At 39.0% G+C, this 20208-nt stretch overlaps 1 protein-coding gene across 2 annotated transcripts in view; it reads left to right on the top strand.

Moving 5' to 3' along the window:
* The window catches only part of FERMT1 (fermitin family member 1), a 57662-nt gene extending 52294 nt beyond the window's left edge, over nucleotides 1-5368 (top strand). Inside the window, exons 14-15 of one of the 2 annotated variants that reach the window (XM_036748129.1) lie at nucleotides 117-258; nucleotides 3664-5368. In XM_036748129.1, coding sequence (XP_036604024.1) covers nucleotides 117-258; nucleotides 3664-3837 — 316 coding nt within the window. In that variant the 3' untranslated portion in view covers nucleotides 3838-5368. The remainder of the gene's footprint in view (nucleotides 1-116; nucleotides 259-3663) is intronic. The other variant, XM_036748130.1, reaches the window with a different exon arrangement.
* Nucleotides 5369-20208: the final 14840 nt, after the last annotated feature.

The following is a 20208-nucleotide window of genomic DNA, read 5'->3' as shown; positions in this document are numbered from 1 at the left end:
TTTGTCTTTTCCAAAGAGAGACCTGAGTAAGAACCATTTATCTAAAGTTCCCTGTTAAAAAAATGGTTTCCAATTGGATCTTGCTCTCTTAATGAATACAATCATTATTTTTCCAGGTTTAAAGGAAGCAAGAAAGATGATCTTCTTGGAGTCTCATATAATAGGTTAATTAGGATAGATATAGCCACAGGAGATCCAATTACAACATGGAGATTTGCAAATATGAAACAGTGGAATGTAAACTGGGAAATCCGTCAGGTAAAAATGATTTCTTTTTTTTCCTCTTCTAAACAGATGTAGGTCTTGTAAATATGTGTTATTCCAGAGAACCATAGATGGTTTTAAAAGGAGGAACTTTTGTTTCAAAAGCTAACAACTACAAAGGTCTTGTAATTGTATATAAAATAATCACATTTAATTCTGGACAATTTTTTAAACATGTAGAGACCAAAAAATAACTGAACTGACTTGACAAAGTTGTTTAATTCATATTTTGAACATATAGAATCTCTGGCTCCCTAAAATTGCTGAGCTGTACATGGTATTTAATTTTCCTTCATTCAGTATAAGCTTATGAGAAAGCTTAGATTCATCATTTCACAAAGATGAATATAACATGTATAGCTGGCATAAAACCAATCTTAAAGCACACATTCTTGAGTAACTGCCAACAGATCCTTTTGTTTTGAGCCTTAAGCCCCATTTGTCTACCTAAAAATAATTTTACTTGTGAAAGAAAAAAATTGGTTCAATGACTCATTTGCACAGATTGGAAAAGAGCCTGTTAACACTAAGAACCCATAGTATTTAGGCCTTAATACAGAATCAGCGCATTTCAAAATGAAGGACAGAATCTCACAGTTGGAAGGAAAGATGTATCTGATCATGAATCTAATCTCCAACACATTCAAGTGGTCATCCATCCCTCATATGAAGACTTCCAGTACAGAGGAAGGCCCTGTACTTCTGGAGGCCCACTACTCTGAAACAGCTCTAAATGTTAGAGAAAGCTTTGTTTCCATTCCTCAAACCTAAATTTGTACCTTTCCAGCTTCTATCTATTGTTTTGCCATCAGGGCCAAGGAGAGCAAATCTGATTGTGCCCATGTGATAGCTCTTAGATATCTGTTTGCAGCTATCTTGTTCCCCCTGAGTCTTTTGTTCTCCAGACCGTATGTCCCCAATTCCATCAACTGATCCCAATATAACATAATCTTGAAGCCCTCCACAACTTGGTTGCCTTCCTCTAGATACTTTCTGATTTATCAGTTATTATTAATAATAAAATGTGGAGCCCAGAATTAAACAGAATACTTCACTTGTGGCCTGAGCAGAGCAGAAGACAATGGGACTATCACCTCTGTATTCTGGGACACTTTGCCGTTCTTAATGTATTCTCAGTCCAAACTAGCTTTTTTGAATGCCATGTCATGTTGTTAACTCATATCAAGCTTGTAGTCCTCTAAAATCCACAGATCTTTTCAGGTGAACTTCTCTCTAGATATAATTCCCCCATTTTATATATCAGATATCTTAGGTATTTGATTTTTTTTAAGCCAAGAATAAGACTTGATGGGTTTTTCAGTTGTTCAGTCATGGCCAACTCTTCATGACACTATTTGGGGTTTTCTTGGCAAAGATACTGGAGTGGCTTGCCATTTCCTTCTCTGGCCCATTTTATAAATGAGGAAACTGAGGCAAACAGGGCTAAGTGACTTGCCCAAGGTCACACAGCCAGTAAATGTCTGAAGCCAAATCTGAACTCAGGAAGATGAGTCTTCCTGACTCCAGGCCAAGCACTCTATCCACTATGCCACCTCACTATATATATTTATGTATTTATCCAATTTAAATTTACCTCATATTTAGCACAACTCTAGCCTGTCAAGATCCTTCTGAATCCTGGCTCTGTCATCCAGCGTGTTAGCTCTCCTTCCCAGCTTTGTGTCATCTACAAACATTTTTTTAAGCATATTATCTGTTCCTCTATCCAAGTCAATGCCAAAATGTTAAATAGTACAGGACCAATTACAGATTGCTGAAGCACTCCACTATCCACCTCTTTCTCTTAAATCATTACTCTCTGCGTCTAGCCGTTCAATCACTTGTAAATGCTCCTAAACATACCATCATATATCCTGATTTTCTCCTTTTCAGTTAGAATAGTGTAAGAGACTTTGTCAAAAGCATTGCTAGAGTCTAGGTAAATTATATGTATAACAGTCCCTTGACCTAACAATACAGTAACCTATCTAAAAAAAGGAAATTAATTTAGTCTAGAATGACATCTTTTTGAAGCTATTCTTCCTCTCTGGGATGATTGCTTCCTTTTCTTTATGTCATTAACCACTCCTTTAATAATGCATACCAAAATTTTCCCAGAAATTGAAATCAGGCTCATTGACTTATGCTTTGTAGACTCTGGTCTCTTCTCTTTCTTTGAAAATTGGAATACTAGTTTTTCTATTACCCCTGATTCTATGCTCTAGGGACATTTTTGTTCAGTACTTTTCAGTTCAAGGATTATTCTCCTTGTCAGAGAAAACATATCACTGTTGTACTTCGCCATTACCCATAGGCTTTCAAAGATCAATGACAGTTGCTTAGAATGACATCGTGCAGTTCATTCAGTAGCTAGTTCATTTGGGACTGGTGACTTGAATTCTTAGCATTTAACATAGCACTTGCCACATAGTGCTTAGTAAATGCTTTTTCATTCAATTAGATTTCTAAGACTATAGGTAAATACATTCTTGCAACACTTATTAATTATGTTCTATCCATTGACAGTTTATCATTGTGATATTTAAAGCATTAATTCAGAAATCCAAATTCCCATTCTCATGAGGCCATCTTCTTAATCGGCTGTTCACCTCCCAGATAGACCTTTTTTCTTCTTTTAAAGCACTTACTTAAAGTATGGCAGCAGTGATTTTTTAAAAAATACCATCTGTGCCCAAGATTTCATACTCTGATCTTCCTGTAAAAAGCACCTTTAGTCTTCCAGTAGAAATCTGTGAGTGTAGTGTGGTAGGAACACTGGACTGAAAGTCTAAAATCCTAGGTTCCAATTCAAGTTCTGTTACTATGTGATCTTGGACAGGTAGTCAAAAAGCATTTATTAAGCACCTTTTATGTGCCAAGCACCTTGCTAAGCACATGACTTCTCCAGATCTCCATTATAATAGCAAAAATGGAGAAACTCAGACAAAGCCATCTCTTTAGTGTCTTCTGTCATCATTAAAATTTTCAAAATATTTCTCTTGCTCTTTATTAATTGTGATATAAACTTAGCTCCTGTAAAAAGAAGACCGCCTTCATTCATGAGTTGCCTTGTAATATACAAACTACGTGGACAATATTTGCATCTCTTACCATTCAATCAGCAAGTACTGATTAAAGACCAACTTTAGAATTGTCTATTCCCGGTGACTTTCAGAATTTAATTCTCTGAAAGTTTCTGCCACAAGAGGGCACCAAGTGAGCAGTAATTCCCTTATCCCTTTTTTTAAGCTAAGTAATCCAGTTCTTAAATTGTAGACTATTTCACAAGAAACCGGAGTCTAAATAATCATTAACAGCAGGGTTGAATTGTAATATATGATTGCCCATCTGCGTGTGTATAGATTTTTTTCTTACTTGTGCTCTACATTTTTTTTCCAGGTTACCATAGAGTTTGACCAAAATTTATCTTTTGCTTTCACTTGCCGAAGTGCAGATTGCAAGATAGTACATGAATATATTGGTGGCTATATCTTTTTATCCACCCGCTCGAAAGACCAAAATGAAACACTTGATGAAGAGCTCTTCCACAAATTAACAGGAGGTCAGGAGTGAAACAGCTGACTTGGATGACCTTTGCAAACAGTACAGCCATATCATGGTTTTTGGTTTTTTGTGGGTTTTTTTTTTTAATCCTTTGACTCTTCCTGACAGACAGAATAATATAACAATACAGTATAAATCCTGGAATACTTCCCATGCTAAATCCCTAGTGACATGTCTCCTTCCTGCTTTTATTATTACTCACTTGAACCGAGATTCTTGTTGGATGCACAAGTCCAAACACATACCCTTCCTCCCTGAAGCGTTTTCCATGGTGGAATTACTTGAACCTGAACAGTATGACCTAGAGTGGCAGCAGACAATGGAGAAAGAAGATGCAGATAAAGTAAAGCAGTTTTTATACAGACTGAGAAGCAGTGCTTTGGTATCATTCCTGTGAGGTATCCTGAGACAATCCCATCAAGGGTTTGGTCTAATTCCCAGAGGAACTAGGACTTACCAACAGATTTTGAGTGATATGTTTTCATTTTCTGAAGCTAGAAAATGAGAAGAAAACTTAGGATTTGAGAGTAATATATAGAGAATCAGATTATTTCAAGCCTAATTCTCCCTGATTCCAGACTTAGGTGAGGCAAATCAGGAAACCTCTTTCAGTCTCTAGGTTTAAGTCCTCAAGATTTAAGGCCTAATTCGACACTTGGGTCCTAGGACCATATGGTTCATGTAATAAAAAACATATTTGAGACATTTTCTTTTGACACAAACTGGTAATTTGACCATAACCCTGGCACTATCAAGCTTAAGTAAATATCATTTAAGTATTGAGCTACCTGATATTTCAGTTTACGGATCAGAATTACAATATTTAAAAGTCTATATAACTAATCTATTTGTCACAAAGGACAAAGTTGTGCATAATTTACTAAAGTGAAACCTTGGTTTCAACTGAACCATTTGGTATTTCCCATTTGTCTGTCATTTCCATAATAACTTTCATAGATGTTGACTGATTTTGACCAAATTTTGTCTGCAACAAAGAATGTCAGGATATACTTCAAGTTCCATTTATGGGTGCTTGGCTATCACAAAGGTGGCTGTGGCAGTCAGATGAAATCTTCCAAATGAGTTATTTGTACTCAGTAGAGATGCACTTTACAAAAGCATTAGTCTAAATTTAGACTAGCTCATTATCCTCTTAGAGTATTAGATTTCTAAGCCACATCAAGTCAACAGGTCAATAAGCAATTATTAATCACTTACTGTATGCCAGTCACTGTACTAAAAGCTATATGCAGCTCATTTGTCCCGTGTAAAGATATTTGAGTCTATATTCTCCATAGTCATCACTGTAAAATGTTGCTAGTATATGCAATTTAAAACTACTTGCTTTTCTGTCTACATTAGATGGAGAAATATGCATTTAATTTCTTTTATATGGATGGGTACAAGAACTAGGCATCGGGCCTGTGATTTCCTTGATAGAACTACTAGTGAGGACCTTGTACCTCCTCTGCAACTAAGTCTTTTTTAATTCTGAATTTAACAAATGCTAAATAAAATGAGCATTTCCTTATACATGATAGACCAGAGAAAATATTTTACGTGTAACTGCAAATTTATCATATACAGTATGCTTTTCTTTTAAAATACCTAATAACAATTCTGCACTTACAGGCTTAAAGTTGACTGGAACACTAAGAGGTTAAGTGTTAGAGTCACATAGGCAGTTAAGCATCAGAGGCAGGTCTTGAACTCAGGTCAACCTGGCATCAAGGTTGGCTCTCTAATGCTGCCTCTGTACTTTATAATTGCAGTAATAAAATACACAAAGTTTGTATGTTATTTTTTTTTGGTCAGTATTGTTCTGGCCTAATTGGTCCTTTCCCATATCGCTGTCTGTATACTAAGGTAAGTTATACCCTTGTCTTTGTTACAAAGAGAACAAACACAGCTTTCTGATTCTCTCATCCTTCTCCACAACTGCAGAAGGACAGCCAGTTCTCGTCTATCCATGAAAAGAAAGGTTATACTGAAAATCTGGGCAGTTAGGGATATCTGAACACACTAGTTTAGCCATACATTTCAACTTTTTGTGATGTCAAAAATTCTGGTGAAATATGAACTACAACTCCAGTTCTCTCTTGCTTCTATTTCCACCTGTGAGAAGAAATACAAATGACCAGGGTAGACACTGAAAGCCTGGAAATAGCAGTTTCGTAGTGAACTACAGGCTCTGTGTAAGTCGGCAGTTCGATGTGGTACCCCCAAAAAAGTCAATGGGATCATAAACTGCAAGCTTTCATGAATGAGGTGATCATTCTTATGCACTCTGCCCTAGTCAGAACGATTTAAGAGGTGGAGATGAGGGAGAACATCACAGGCTTGGGAGACAGTCAGTGAAAGTGCCCAGAGTCAAGAAATGGAGCATCTTGTACCAGGAACAGCAAGGAGGCTAATGATAAATGTTGGAGAGGAGGAAATTGCTAGAAGACTGGAAAAGCAAGAAAGAGCCAAGTCAGTCAAGTGGAGGATTTTGTATTTGTTCCTTAGGTGGAAGAAAGGAAATGAGCATTTGTTGAGGGTCACAGGTACTGTATTAAGTGCTTTAGAAATATTATCTCCTTTGGTGCTTACAACAACCCTGTGAGGTAGGTACTACCATTATCCTCATTTTACAGATGAGGGATCTCAGGTAGAAAGAGGTTGTGACTTGTCCAGTCACACAAAAACTAGAAAGTGTCTGAGGTAGGATTTGAACTCGGTCTTACTAACTGCAGACCCAGAGCTCAAATCACTACCACCTAGCTGCCTGTAATAAAGAGCTACTGGAGTTTATTAAATACCTGGGTGATCTGGTCAGACCTATGCTTTACTGAGTGGAGGATGGACTGAAGTATGGAGAAGCTTAAGGCAGGGAGACCAGCCAGTAGACTATTGCAGTAATCTAGGCCGATAGCAATGAAGACTTGGACCAGAATGGTAATGGTATCGGAAGAGTGAAGGGGGCATGTAAGAGAGGTGTTATGAAGATAGAAATGACAGGACTTGGTAACTAATTGGACATGGGGAGTGTGAGAGAGGAGTAGAAGATGGCACCTAGGTTGTGAGCCTAGGTAAGAGGATATACCCTTAACTGTAACAGAGAATTTAGACAGTAAGGTGTAGGTAGGGAAAGATAAGTTCAGCTTTGGGCATGTTGATTTTAAAATGTCTGTAAGATACCCAGTTCAGGGTATCCACTAGGATGTTGGAGATGTAAGAGTCTAGTCAGTCCAAAAGCATTTAAGTACTATGTGCCAAGAAAGGTGTTAAGCTCTGGCAATACAAGTAGTAGAAAGAGACTCCCTGCCCTCAAGGAATTTACTTTCTAATAGGGAAAGACAAAACATAAAAGGAAACTGAAAGGGGATGGGAGAAGACTTAGGTATCTGGTGGGGTGGAAGAGACTTAAGGTAGAGGAAGTTAAGAGTACAGCCTAAAGATGGATGAGACCTGGCTGGCCTGGATACCCTCCTTAACTGGAGTTCTGGGAGGAGCTATCCAATCAAAAGAAAAGGGGCACAGACTACTTCCAGTGTGAGAATTCTAAGGCTGGAATGGGCTTCCATGATGAAAAGGTTCCTGGGGCATGATGGAGGAAGTGCAGCAATGAATTTATACCACATGACAAGATAAAGAGTTGACCCACTAATCAGAGTTTTATTGTGTGCTCTTTACGGTGGAGGTCAGGCAGTATGGTTCTCTATTACTTTGGGTTTGGGATTAGATATACTATCTCCTTAGGTTCTTTAATAACAAACTGTCTTTTATAGAGAAAAGCGCAGGGAAGAGGTTAGGGCTGGGCAAATAGGTCGGAGAATCATCCGCATAGAGATTATGATTGAATCCATGGAAGCAGATGAGATCAGTTGAAATAGCATGAAGAGAGAAGAGAACCCAGGACAGAGAGAGGGGGTGGACACATGGCCAGTAGGTGGGATGTGGATGAAGAACCAACAATGGAGACTTAAGAAGTAGGCAGGCTGGTAGGAAGAACGGGAGAGCAGCAGCATGAAAACCTAGAGAAGAGACCATCAAAAATGGGATGATTGACAGTGTCAGAGACTCCAGAGACCAGGAAGAAGGAAGATTGAGGAAAAAAGCGTTAGATTTAAGAGATCAGTGGTTACTTTGGAGGAAATTTCAGTTGGGTGATGGGGTTGGAAATTAGGGTTTAGAAGAGAGTGAGAGGAGTGGAAGTAGCAGTATCGATTATAAATACCCCTCTTAAGGAGCTTGGTTATAATAGGGTAGAGAGAGGCTGAGAACCTTAATTATCTTCCAAACTCAAAACACTAAAATTTTGCCCCCTAAACTCAAACCTAAAATTTTATTATACCCTGAAGATAACCTTTATTCCCTTTAGCCTCCAGGGCACTTTCTCTGGCTGTCCCCCATTCCTTGAATGTTCTCCCTCCTCATCTCTACCTCCTGGCTTCTCTGGCTTCTTTTAAATTCCAGATAAAATCCCGCCTTCTGTAGGAAGGCTTTTCCAATCCCTCTTAATTCTAAAGCCTTTCTTCTGTTGAAAATTTAATTTTCCTGCGGGTACCTTGTATGTCCATACTTTTTTACTTGTTTCCCACATTAGATTGTGAGTTCTTTGAGGGGAGGAACTCTTGCTTTTCTTTGTATTCTTGGTGCTTAGCATAGTACCTGGCACATAGTAGGTGTTTGCTTATTGACTGATTTCTCAAACCCTGACTATAACACTAAGCCCCACTTCTAATCTTAATTAAAACTGTAATGCTGGGGCAGCTAGGTGGTGCAGTGAATAGAGCGCCGACCCTGGAGTCAGGAGGACCTGAGTTCAAATTTAGCCTCAGACACTTGACACACTAGCTGTGTGACCTTGGGCAAGTCACTTAAACCCGATTGCCCTGCCTCACCCCCTGAAAAAACAAAATTAAAAAACTAATACTAACCAAAACCTGAACCTTGGATTCTATCTCAAACATTATATAGAAACGTCATGCCTATCTTGACTGCTACCTCACCATTATGCAGGTACATGCCCCACCTACAGAATGCAGATTTAGTTTCCCTGTAGCATCTCATGAAAAAAAAAAAAACCATGAAACTGGAAATTAGTGTACTGGGTACTTAAATTGAAGCCTGTGTTCTTTCATTGCTAGATAAATAGGGAGCTCTATAATTAATTTTATAATTATAACCCTATAATTACATAATTATAGTGAATAACTATCTCAGATTTGCCACTGACATGCTTTATTACTCCCTGCAATGCTAAAAATAGTAATAGACATTTATTTCCATGATGTTCTCTAATGCAAGTGGTCATTCAAGCTTTTGTTTGAAGACCCTGAGCTTTCCCTTCCTTCCTCCCCCCTCCCCACCTCTCACTGAGAAGAACTCACCACCTTACTATCTAAGGAAATGTACTTACCAGTTCAGATAGAGATGTCCATGTATCTTTGTATACAAACTAGACAGTGTACTAGAAAATTTCACAATTTTTTGTTGAACGAAGCATCGGAGAATTAAGGTCAATTAAAACTCTTGGATGCCCCCCCCCAAACAACAATAGTAGTATTAGGTAGAATAAGTACATTCATTCACTACTTACCATTTAATTAATTACATTATCATTTGATACAATTCCATTAGGTAAGTAATTTTTGTATTTATTGTGATGTCATGGTGGTGGGGAATCTGGTGAGGAAACTGTCACTATTATGTTTTGAACGTCCAGCTACCTCATCCATTACCCAAATGACTAATTCTCTCTAACCATCAATTGTTATCTCTGCGTAAAAGTTGAAACAGCTTTCATTTATTATTCAGATACATAGAGAAATTTTATAACGAGGTTTTCAAGAAACTTAGAGGGAAAGTGGTGTAAAAATTTCAAGTCTCCTTTTTCCTGCTTAAACTGAAACAAAAGAAAGTCTTTCTTTGGTCCCTGTTTACTCCCTCCATCAGTACTTCACCTTAGTAGTTTTTCTTCCCCCTCCTACTGGAACTTAAGCATGGGGTTTGACACATCCCAAATTCAACCCTTGGGGTTCTGTGATAAGACAGATTTACCTGGTAAGAGTCACAACCATAGCAGAAGTATTAGCACTTTTGGAGAAGAAATCCTAAATTATCATATAAGATCACATCTGTAATGTGTAGGAAGGATGTTGATAAGCTGGAGATCATCCAAAGGGGAGGAATCAAGGTGAAGGCCTTTGAGGATTAGTTGAATGAAAAGAACATGCTTAATATAGAGAAGAAATGACTTGGGGTGAGGAAGAGGGGGAACATGATAGCTGTCTTTAAAGATTTTAAAGTTGTGATCTGGAAGAGAAATTAGATTCTACTTGGATACCGGAGGCTGAGTCATAGTAATGAGTGGGAGTTGCAAAGTACTGAATTTAGGCTAACTGTAAGGATAGATTTCCTAAAAATTAGGATCTTCCAAAAATGGATCAAGTAATGGTGGCCTTCAAGTGATGGGTGAAGTGACTTACTTTTCTGGTATGTTGCAGAGGGAATTCTTGTATGGTTTAGACCAGATAGCCAGTGATGTTCTTTCCAGCTCTGAGATGCTGTGATAACCAATTCTCTGGAGAAGTTAAGATGAAGAGAAGACTTTGATTTCTAAAGTCTTTAAAGCCAGTCCAGGCACTGGAGGAAATTCTCCCTTTTTAAAGGAGCCTTATCTCGGCTGTTTTATCTCATCCATAGCCTTTTATATATCATTCACTTTTATCTGTTTCTATAGTTCCCCTCTGATGGTGAAGGAAAGCACTGGGCATCCAGTGAACTTAGTAGGATTTGGTCAGCTTGTAAAATTATGTGGAGGAGAGGAAGTAGTTGAGAGTCAATAGGGTAACCTGACTTCTGGGCTTTTAACTGGGTATAGAAAATCCAAACATGAATTACAGAAAAATTTGATAGAATTAAAATGTTTTACAAATCCTTTCAAGAGCAGTGAGCAAGGCAGAATTTTCTGGTCGTTTGACTTGTCCTTTGGACTCTCTGGCCAGGGAAATTCTTTGGAATTTTCCAAATGTGAAGAAGTAAATGCATCCCAATATATATTTACCTCACCACCGCTGTGGCAAAAAGTCTTATATTGTCTTAAATTTTCTGTTAATGGGGAAGGTGGCTTTGTGCCAAACCAAAAATCTTGTATCTCACCTGATAAATTCCCTGCAACAACCCCCAAAAGCAGGTTGGGAAAGTGCTAATGATCCTCGAATCCAAAGACTGTTTTGGATGTCCTAATTTGGCGACTTAGTAACACTCCCACACCCCCACATGGCACACGCTATTAACAAGGAGCTGGTACAGGCTCTCTTCACCCCAGCAGACCCTAAGCTTCTGTGAACCCATGAACCAAACACCTCCACTTCCCCTCTGTTCAGTGGGTGGTAGATGGGAAGCAAGTATAAACTTCAAAGCTTTGCTCAGTAGCCAGATATTGAAACAACTGTCACTGTCTGCTACACGGGAAAGAGCTCTGGATTTCCAGAGGATGCATGTTCAAACCCTGCCTCTCTCACTGTCTATGTGCAGTCCCTTGGGTAAGTCACTGAATCTCTCTGGTCTCCTATTGCCTAATCTATAAAATGAGTATTGGGACTAGATGGCACCTAAGTCCCTTCCCAGCTCTAAATGCCGGATCCTGCGTTCCTAGGTGAGGAATGGCAACCTCAGGTAAGGTGAAACAAGAGTTTTCTTCATACTAGCCAAGACAGTTTGGAAGATGATAATATTTGCTGAGGCAGCAAATCTTCAGATCTGCCTATCTGGATGATTTAGCAGTGTACCAACATTATGGACAGCTAGGTGGTGCAATGAATAGAGTACCAGGCGTGGAGTCAGGAACACTTCCCATTATGAGTTCAAATCCAGCCCCAGACACTAGCCGTGTGACCTTGGGCAAGGCTTTTAACCCTGTTTGTCTCAGTTTCCTCATCTGTCAAATGAGCTGGAGAAGGAAATGGCAAACCACTCCAGTATCTTTGCCAAGAAAATGCCAAATGGGGTCATGAAGAGTTGAACACAACTGAAAAATGACATTAAAGATCACCACCACTAACAGAATAAACCCCCCCATATTCAGTATGAGCTGCCAATCAGCAAAATGGATGATGGAAAAATATAGCATTCTTTTTTTATTATTAAAAATCTGCACCTAGCAAGGAACACCGTGATAAGCAGCTAGAAAGTTAAACTTGGAAGCGTGAAGACTTGCAATTCTGTTCCCCCTCATACTCCTTATGTGACTCTGGATGAGATATTTAAGCCTCACCCAACTTTCTAAGAATGTAAATTACAGAGCACTTGCTGAAGTACTTTGGTAGAGGAAACGTCTTTAAGGGGAGTTTCCTATTTTGGTGAAAGCACAGGCTCTGCCTAAAAAGGTCCAAAAAATTAGTAAAGTATTTCCAGTAGTGTCTTGGCAATTCTGACTCTGACTCACTGTATGACCCTTGATGGCTCAATCTCTGTTTCTCCGTTTCTTTGACTACAAGGGAATAAGAAGACACCTTTATTCCATGACTTACGAACAGCCAATTTATACATCATTATCATCATGGCATTTATTTAGTGCCTATTATGTGCCGGGCACTGTGCTAAGTGCTTATATTATATCATTTGCTTCTTACAAAAACCCTGGGGTGTAGGTGCTATTATGTCTCCATTTCATAGTTGGGAAAACTGAGGTAAATAAAGGTTAAGAGAATTTGCCCAAGGTCACGCTACGAAGTACCTGAAACAAGATTTCAAGTCAGGTCTTCCTGACTCCTGTCCTGGTGTTCTATCCACTGTGCCACCTAGCTCTCCATCTTTATATATAAAGGTCTAGTTGGTATCATGTTGTGGTCTGAGGCAGTCCCAGAGGTGGACATACAAAAATATAAAATACACATCATGGGTCAATAGAGATGTAATGTGACATTGTGTCCAGTGTCCACTGACACTGGATTTGGAGTCAGGAAATCTTGAGTTCAAATAGTGCCTCAGAACCTTAGTTAGCTGTGTGACCTTGGGCAAGTCACTTGACCTTTCTTAGCCTCAGTCTCCTCACCTGTAAAATGAGGGTGTTGGACTTAATGGCCTCTAACAGCTCTTCTAGTGCTAAATCTATGAACATATGGTTTCTCTTGAGCCAGACCACAAAATAGTGATTAGAGTTGATCCATCTGGCTTTTTAAGATAATCAGTTATTCAAATACCATCTGCCCCTCCCCTCCTTACAACATTCCATTTCTAAAACATATAAGGCACACACACTATAGCAAAAGCATTTAATTAGGACCAAAAAAAATGCAATTAACAGGAAAGAAAGAGATTGTGATGCTCTGTGCTATACACAAATAGGTGCATATTCCCCTCACCAAGTCTTACTCCATGCTCAGAAATGCTCAGGGCCTTCCTGAATGCTGAGCCCAGTTGCCTTGCAATCTCTCCTCTCCATGATTTTCATCTTCATCCTTTTCCAAGTTTGTACCTGTGATGCAAGATACCAGTGTAAATCTTCCAGGATTCTGAGATCCTGGATCTTCTTTAATCTTTAATAAACAGTAGTTCCCCAAAGCCTCATCATTTGGGGCAAACTAAAGCCACGCTAGAGAGCTTCCACTTAGTGAAGAACTGATCCCAAGCCATATTACATTTGGAACCATTTTTTATCCCTTGGGGTTGTGGATAGTCAGGGACATAGACATACACGTGGATACTCTTAGTTTCACTATACTTTAGAAGCCTAGGACCTGGCAAAATGGTGATTCAGAATGAGGTCCAAAATCATAATAGGAAATCCACCAAGAAAGCCACAAAGTGTTTCACTGAGATCTATTTACACTTAAAAAATTCCCAAGTTATCACTTATTTCAATGGAGGCTCTGCCAACTCTAACAAAATGGAAATGAGGCTAAATATAGATAGGTAGATAGATAGATAGATAGATAGATAGATAGATAGACAGATAATCCATCCTTAATTAGCTTGTGTGCCTGCCATTCCTCCCATTCTGGGAGGATCAAGGAAGAATTCCATGCATGTTGGTGGTAAGAATAGTAACCACTTTTATATGGGACTTCACCAAGATTTGCCTTGGTTCATCAGTGATATCTCATTTTTTCTTCCAATGACCACCCTCTCCATGTCCTGTTATATAACCAGAGGGGTCAATGACAAGAATAGCTCACATTTTTAAGGTTTGCGAAGCATGCATTATTTCATTTGATCCTCATAGCAACATGGTGAGGTAAGTGCTATAGGTGTTGTCTCTGTTTTACAAATGAGGAAATAAAGCAATTGAGATTCTGTGGCTCACCTAGGGTCAATTAGTATCAGAGTGGGATTTAAATCGAAGTCTCCTTAATCCAAGTCCAGCATTCTAACACTATACCACATTGTTCTTGAGTTGTTTCTGTTGTGTCTGACTCTTTGTGACCCCATTTGGGGTTTTCTTGGCAAAAATACTGTAGTGATTTGTCATTTCTTTCTCTAGCTCATTTGACAGATATGGAAACTGAGGCAGGCAGTTAAGTGACCTGGCCAGGGTCACACAGCTAGTAAGTATCTGAGGCTGGATTTGAACTCAGGAAGATGAGTCTTGCTGACTTCAGGCCTGGGGCTGTATCCACTGTGCCACGTACCTGCCCAACATGCTGTCATGCTGTCTATTGCCTTTTAAAACTCTTCTAGTGTTTTATCAACAAATGCATCTCATTAAGCCTCTCCTGTCACTTTCTTCTCTCACTTCCATCACTGCCATATCAGGAAGGGTTAACAGTCCCATTCCATTAAGGCACGTTTGTAGGACCTCAAGATGCATAAAGGTTAAACAAATTTCACAGGTTTGTGGCCCAGGCAGTTTTGGAGTAGGTACACTGCTGCACTTGTCTCAAGATAGCCAACCAATACTTTTGTAGAGAAGATGTGGCTATCTGACTTTAGATCTATTTGTCTTTTATAAATTTAAGGGGAACAGGAGACTTGATTTCCTCTAGGTCAGTTAATGTAGTCACAGGATGCACTCCGTAATGCTAAAAAGTTTAAAGCCCTGTTATCCCATTACAGAGTATGAAAACCTGAGTCCAAAGGCAGAAATGTTATTGGATGTGCAGAAAAATGAGCATCATCCCAGCAGGACTTTAAACAGCTAAGCCCTGGAGAGTTCAGTAGTTCAAGAGTTCCATTAGAAGCAGTGGATCAAAGAAAATACCCCTAATGGGAAGATACAGCTCTTCATCTCTTGGACTAGGGGAAAGAGGAAAATTCTCTCCCCTTCCCCCCACTTCCTGCTCCCATACAAGCCAAGGCACTGAGTAATGAAACTGTTTCCCCAGAGGGAGTCAGTTTGAAAGTCTGAGGGCACGGCTGAGGAGATATTTCAGTCGGGCATGCCTCTCTGGAACAGGAAAAGCTGACTTCTGTCAGCAGGGAAGAGACCCAGTTAGCAAGGGAGAGCTATCCCTGGCAATTGAGTTGGGCTGTAGAGAGGACTTCCCGGAGGGGATGGAGCAGAGTACTCCAGATATGGGGTCCAGCCAAGGCGTGTTCAAGGTGGAGAGATGGAAAGTAGTGTTAGAGGAAAGGCAGATAGACCAGGATAGCTGAATCACAGAGGGAAGTGTGAGCCTGGAAAGGTAGGAAGGGCCCAGGTTATGAAGGATTTGAGGTGCTAGAGGACAAGTTCACACATTTTCACTTAAACAATTTCAAAGAGAAAGACTCTCAATAGCAAAGAAACATCCTCTATGAGGAACCTCCTCCTCTTGGACTTGGCTCTTTCCCTCCTAGGCCAGGTGAAGTTTTCCTGCTCTGACTTCTTTCTTTATAAATGGTGCAGCCATGAGACTGACCTACAGGAAAAAAAATGCAAAAGAAAATCTACCTCAAAGGGAAGGGCTCTTAACTTGGAGTCGGTGAACTTGTAGGGTGTTTTTTTATTTTGATAATTGCATTTTAATGTATTTGCTTCCCTTGTAATCCTATGTGTTTTAATTACGCATTTAAAGACATCAGAGAAGTGGTCTATTTTATTGTTCAATCATTTCAGTCATATTCAACTCTTCATGACCCCATTTGGAGTTTTCTTGGCAAAGATACTGAAGTGGTTTGCCATTTTCTTCTCCAGTTCATTTTATGGATAAGGAAACTGAGACTAACAGGGATAAGTGACTTGCCCACGGTCACACAGTTATTAAGTGTCTGAGACTGGACTTGAACTCAGGAATTCCTGACCAGTTCCAGCGCTCTATCCACTAGCTGCTCCTGAGAAGTAGTCTATAGGCTTCACCAGATTTCCAAAAATGTCCATGATACAAAAGAGATTAAGAACCTTTACTTGAAGGTAAAGACTTTGGAGAGGATGACAAATTTCACAGAATCACAGAATATTAGAACAGGAAGGAACCCTAGAGATCAGTTGGTGCAGCCCTTTCATTTACAAATTTCCTCCATTTTTTCATTGCAGATGGGGACCATGAGGTCCAGAGAAGTCATAAGTGAAAGCCTAGAGATGTAAGTACACAAGACCATACAGTTAGTTCATAGCAAAGCTGAAACTGAAGCCTAGTTTCTCCTCAGTCTTTTTTTCCAGTGGTCTCCAGAGTAAGCAGTTCTCTTTCCACTTTCTGAATAGTCAGGGGGAGGGGGAATAATAATAGATTAAATTAATTCCTTCTTGCTGAGGTGTGAGTAGAGACATAGCCTGCTTTTGGACACATACATCTTATATGTTTATTTAAAATTAACCTTATCACTTCATACAATTACAACCCAAAATAAAATACAGCTTGGATTCTACTTTTTTCACATTTTAAATCTAAACCTTTTGTATGCCAACCCTGGGTGTTTTTGCCAACTTACCTGATGAAATCCCATCTTGAGCAACATCCTAACTGAATAATGTCTCAAATTGATACCATTTTTAATTACATCAAGTTTATTTCTTCACTTAAGAATTTTTCTTGTTAGTCTATGTGTCACTTTGATGTTTTTATGTTTTCATTCCAATCACTTGAAATTCCTCTGTAATGGATTTTAGTCGGAGACTTTACAAGCTGGTACCATCTCCTCCCATAATGGCCCTCTTACTGCTTCTCCTTATCTTATGTAGTGTCAGAGAAGTATGCTGCTTTCAATCTTTCACATTCCAATTCTTGCAGTCATGGGGATTAGGACACCCACAACCTGAAACCATCACTCCATAAAAGTTAAAAGGGAAGTTAACTTTAGCTTTCTGGAAAAGAATGACAAATAGCCACACCTGCTCCCGAGGAAAGGTAGAGAGAACATCCCCACAATGCACAGGGTCATTCTCCCAGTGGTGCATTTTTTGCCTTGTGGTCTATGTTTCCCCCTCCCCCATTAACAAAAGTCTATTTTCTCTCCCTCATCCTTCCCATTGGAAAAAAGAAAATCAACGCCCTTGTAAGAATTCTGAATAATCAACAATATAAATTCCCACATTGGCTATGTCCAAAAGGTATACATCTCACTTGGTTCCCTAAGTCCATTACTTCTCTGTCAGATGGTCAGTAGAATACTTCATCATTGTGTGTCTTCCTGAATCATGATTGGTCATTCCATTAATCAGTGTTCTTAAGTATTTCAAGTGTTTGTCTTTATGTGACTGTTATTGTATAAAGTGTCCACTTGGTTCTGCTCAGTCCAATTAGCTTCAGTTTGTTCAAATTTTCCCAGGTTTCTCTGAAACCATCTCTGTTATTTCTTATGGCAAAATAGTGGAGTTTTTAAATTCATTTTGAACTTAAATGCAAAAAGACCCAGAAAAAAATACCATTTCCATGTACACAGCACAACATAAGAAGAGGATTCGATATAAAGTGAAATGGTATTCTATTACATTCATATATTATAATTTATTAATCTCTGTAACAAAAATGAATATGTAATGGAGAGAGAGAGAGACAGAGAGAGAATGAAAGAAAGAGAATGAGAGACAGAGACAGGGACTTAAGTCCCTTTCCTCTAGTTTTGACCTTTTGTGCTATAGGAGAAGTAATAGTGTTTCTGGGTCAAAAGGAATAAACAGCTTAGTCATTTGGGGGGGCAGAGTTCCAAATTGCTTTCCAGAATGGATAGACTTATTCACAGCTCCATCAAAAGTGCATAAATGTGCCTGTTTTCTTGTCATCCCTCCATCATTTGTAACATTCCTTCTTTGTCACCTTCACTAATCTTATTAGGTGTGAAATGGAACCTCCCAGTTGGTTTACTTTGCATTTCTCTAAGTATTCCTCTGAGAAATTGGGGAATGGATCTTATAAATTTAAAGCAGTTCCTTGTGTGTCTTGGAAAAGAGACCTTTATCAGAGAAACTTGCTACAAAGATTTTTTTCTTCCTAATTACCTGTTTCCCTTTTAATTACAGTTGAATGGGTTTTGTTTGCACAAAAAACATTTTAATTGTATGTAATCAAAACTGTCTTCTTGCTCTGTTCATAGGTTTTAGGAAGAATTAGAGAGGGGGAATAACAGGGTCCTAGCACAATGAACATTTGCCTGTCCTGCTTTTGGGGGCTGTCCCACGTTGCTAAGAACTGGACTGAAGTGATTGGACCATTGTGGCTAAATTAGGGCAACAGAATTGATACGTTAGGATAAGGAGAACCACTCTTTGGGATAGAATGATTGCCTTTTCCCCTTCATTTCACTGGCAACTGATAGTCTATAATTTAGAAATGACTCAAATTCTCAGAGGCACGGTCATAGCGTATAAGGGCTAACAGGGCAATTGTGGCAAAATGGAAAACACACATAAGCATGAATTTTTTTTCATGGGCAATGGTTTTTACTAACACTCGAGTGGTGTGTAACACTACAGTGGTGTGTAAATTAACTGCTACCAAGTAAAAAAAGGAAATTTCTTGACATATACAATCAACTTTGTAATTTTTATTTTTAATGCCTTTTAAATACCTTTTTATATTTTAAAAAAAAATTTAACGTGCAATATATCCTTCTTTTGTTGTCATCATCTGTTTTACATGATTTGGTATTGAAGTCACTAATTGTTGACACTTACCTGAATTCTTTATCATGATACCACACTTTTATGGGGCCCTATGACAAATTCTAGAGATGAAAGATTTAAAACCCCCAGGGCATAGTTTCAGATGTATGCCGCAAGGCTGCTGGTGAAGCTGTGGAGAAGATGGCAGGGGAGTCCCTGACAGCCTTCCTCAGAGACTTCTGGAGAGGTCACCCATCAAAGCAATGCATCCTCTTTGGGGTAGTTCGGTTTATTAGGAAGTTTTACTTTGTATCAAGACTATATCACTTTATATGGAATTTTATGTTTATAAGGCATCTTGAATGTATTATCTTGTATGTGTTCATAGTGATGCTACGAGGTGAGTGCTAAATTTGTATACGTACATATATATGTATGTGTACGTCGTTGTTGTTGTTGAGTTGTTTCAGTCGTGTCTGACCCTCCAAGACCCCATGTGGGGTTTTCTTGGCAAAGATACTAGAGTGGTTTGCCATTTCCTTCTCCAGCTCATTTTTATAGTTGAGGAACTGAGACAAACAGGGTTAAGTGACTTGTCCAGGGTCACATAGCTAATAAGTGTCTGAGGCCCGATTTGAACTCAGAAAGAGTTCTAAACCTAGTGCTCTATCCACTGTGCCACCTACCTGCCTGCATATGCATCTGTACATGCATACACATATATATATACATACAAACATACATACATACATACATATGTGTGTATATACAGGGCGACACATAGGGAAAATATACATATTTTCAAGAAATGAAATGAATGAAATTTTCAACAACATTTTATTTAATTGGAATATTAACAAGTAACATCTTCAATATGATTTCCATCATTTGTGATGCAAAGGTTGATGTGCTTTGCAAGATTCACATGAACTCAATGCAATAACTCCACATTGCCATCAATTTTAGCACATTCACTCTTTATGCGTTCAATCAAGTGTATTTCATCTGTGATTTTCATTGAGTGCATCTTCTCCTCTGGCATACCCCAGAAAAAGAAGTCAAGGGGGCTAAGGTCTGTTAATATTACAAATATTTCAAAATATGCATTTTTTCCTATCTGTCCAGACTTTAGGGACACCCTGTATTTTACAGATGAAGAAACTAAGGCCTAAATCACACGGAAGTGAAAGAGCCAGGACTCACACCCAGATCTTCTGAAGCCTCATCAATTGGTCTTTTTGTTACCCTCTGTTTCTAATTTATATTTCCCATGGACCTTCTCCCAGCTCGATTACAGACATGGGCCCTCACAACAATATCTGATCTTAGGTTATGTAATCGATGGCCGGTTGCTATTGCCCCTATAAACCAGGGACTTGGGCTCAGGACTGAATGGCCTGGTAAATGCACCTAGGCTTTAAAGTGAAAAAGGC

This window comes from Trichosurus vulpecula, chromosome 3 (assembly GCF_011100635.1).
Source record: "Trichosurus vulpecula isolate mTriVul1 chromosome 3, mTriVul1.pri, whole genome shotgun sequence".
NCBI classification, from domain to species: domain Eukaryota; kingdom Metazoa; phylum Chordata; class Mammalia; order Diprotodontia; family Phalangeridae; genus Trichosurus; species Trichosurus vulpecula.
The sequence above is the reverse complement of the archived record's forward strand: the minus strand, read 5'-3'. Positions and strand labels throughout refer to the sequence as shown.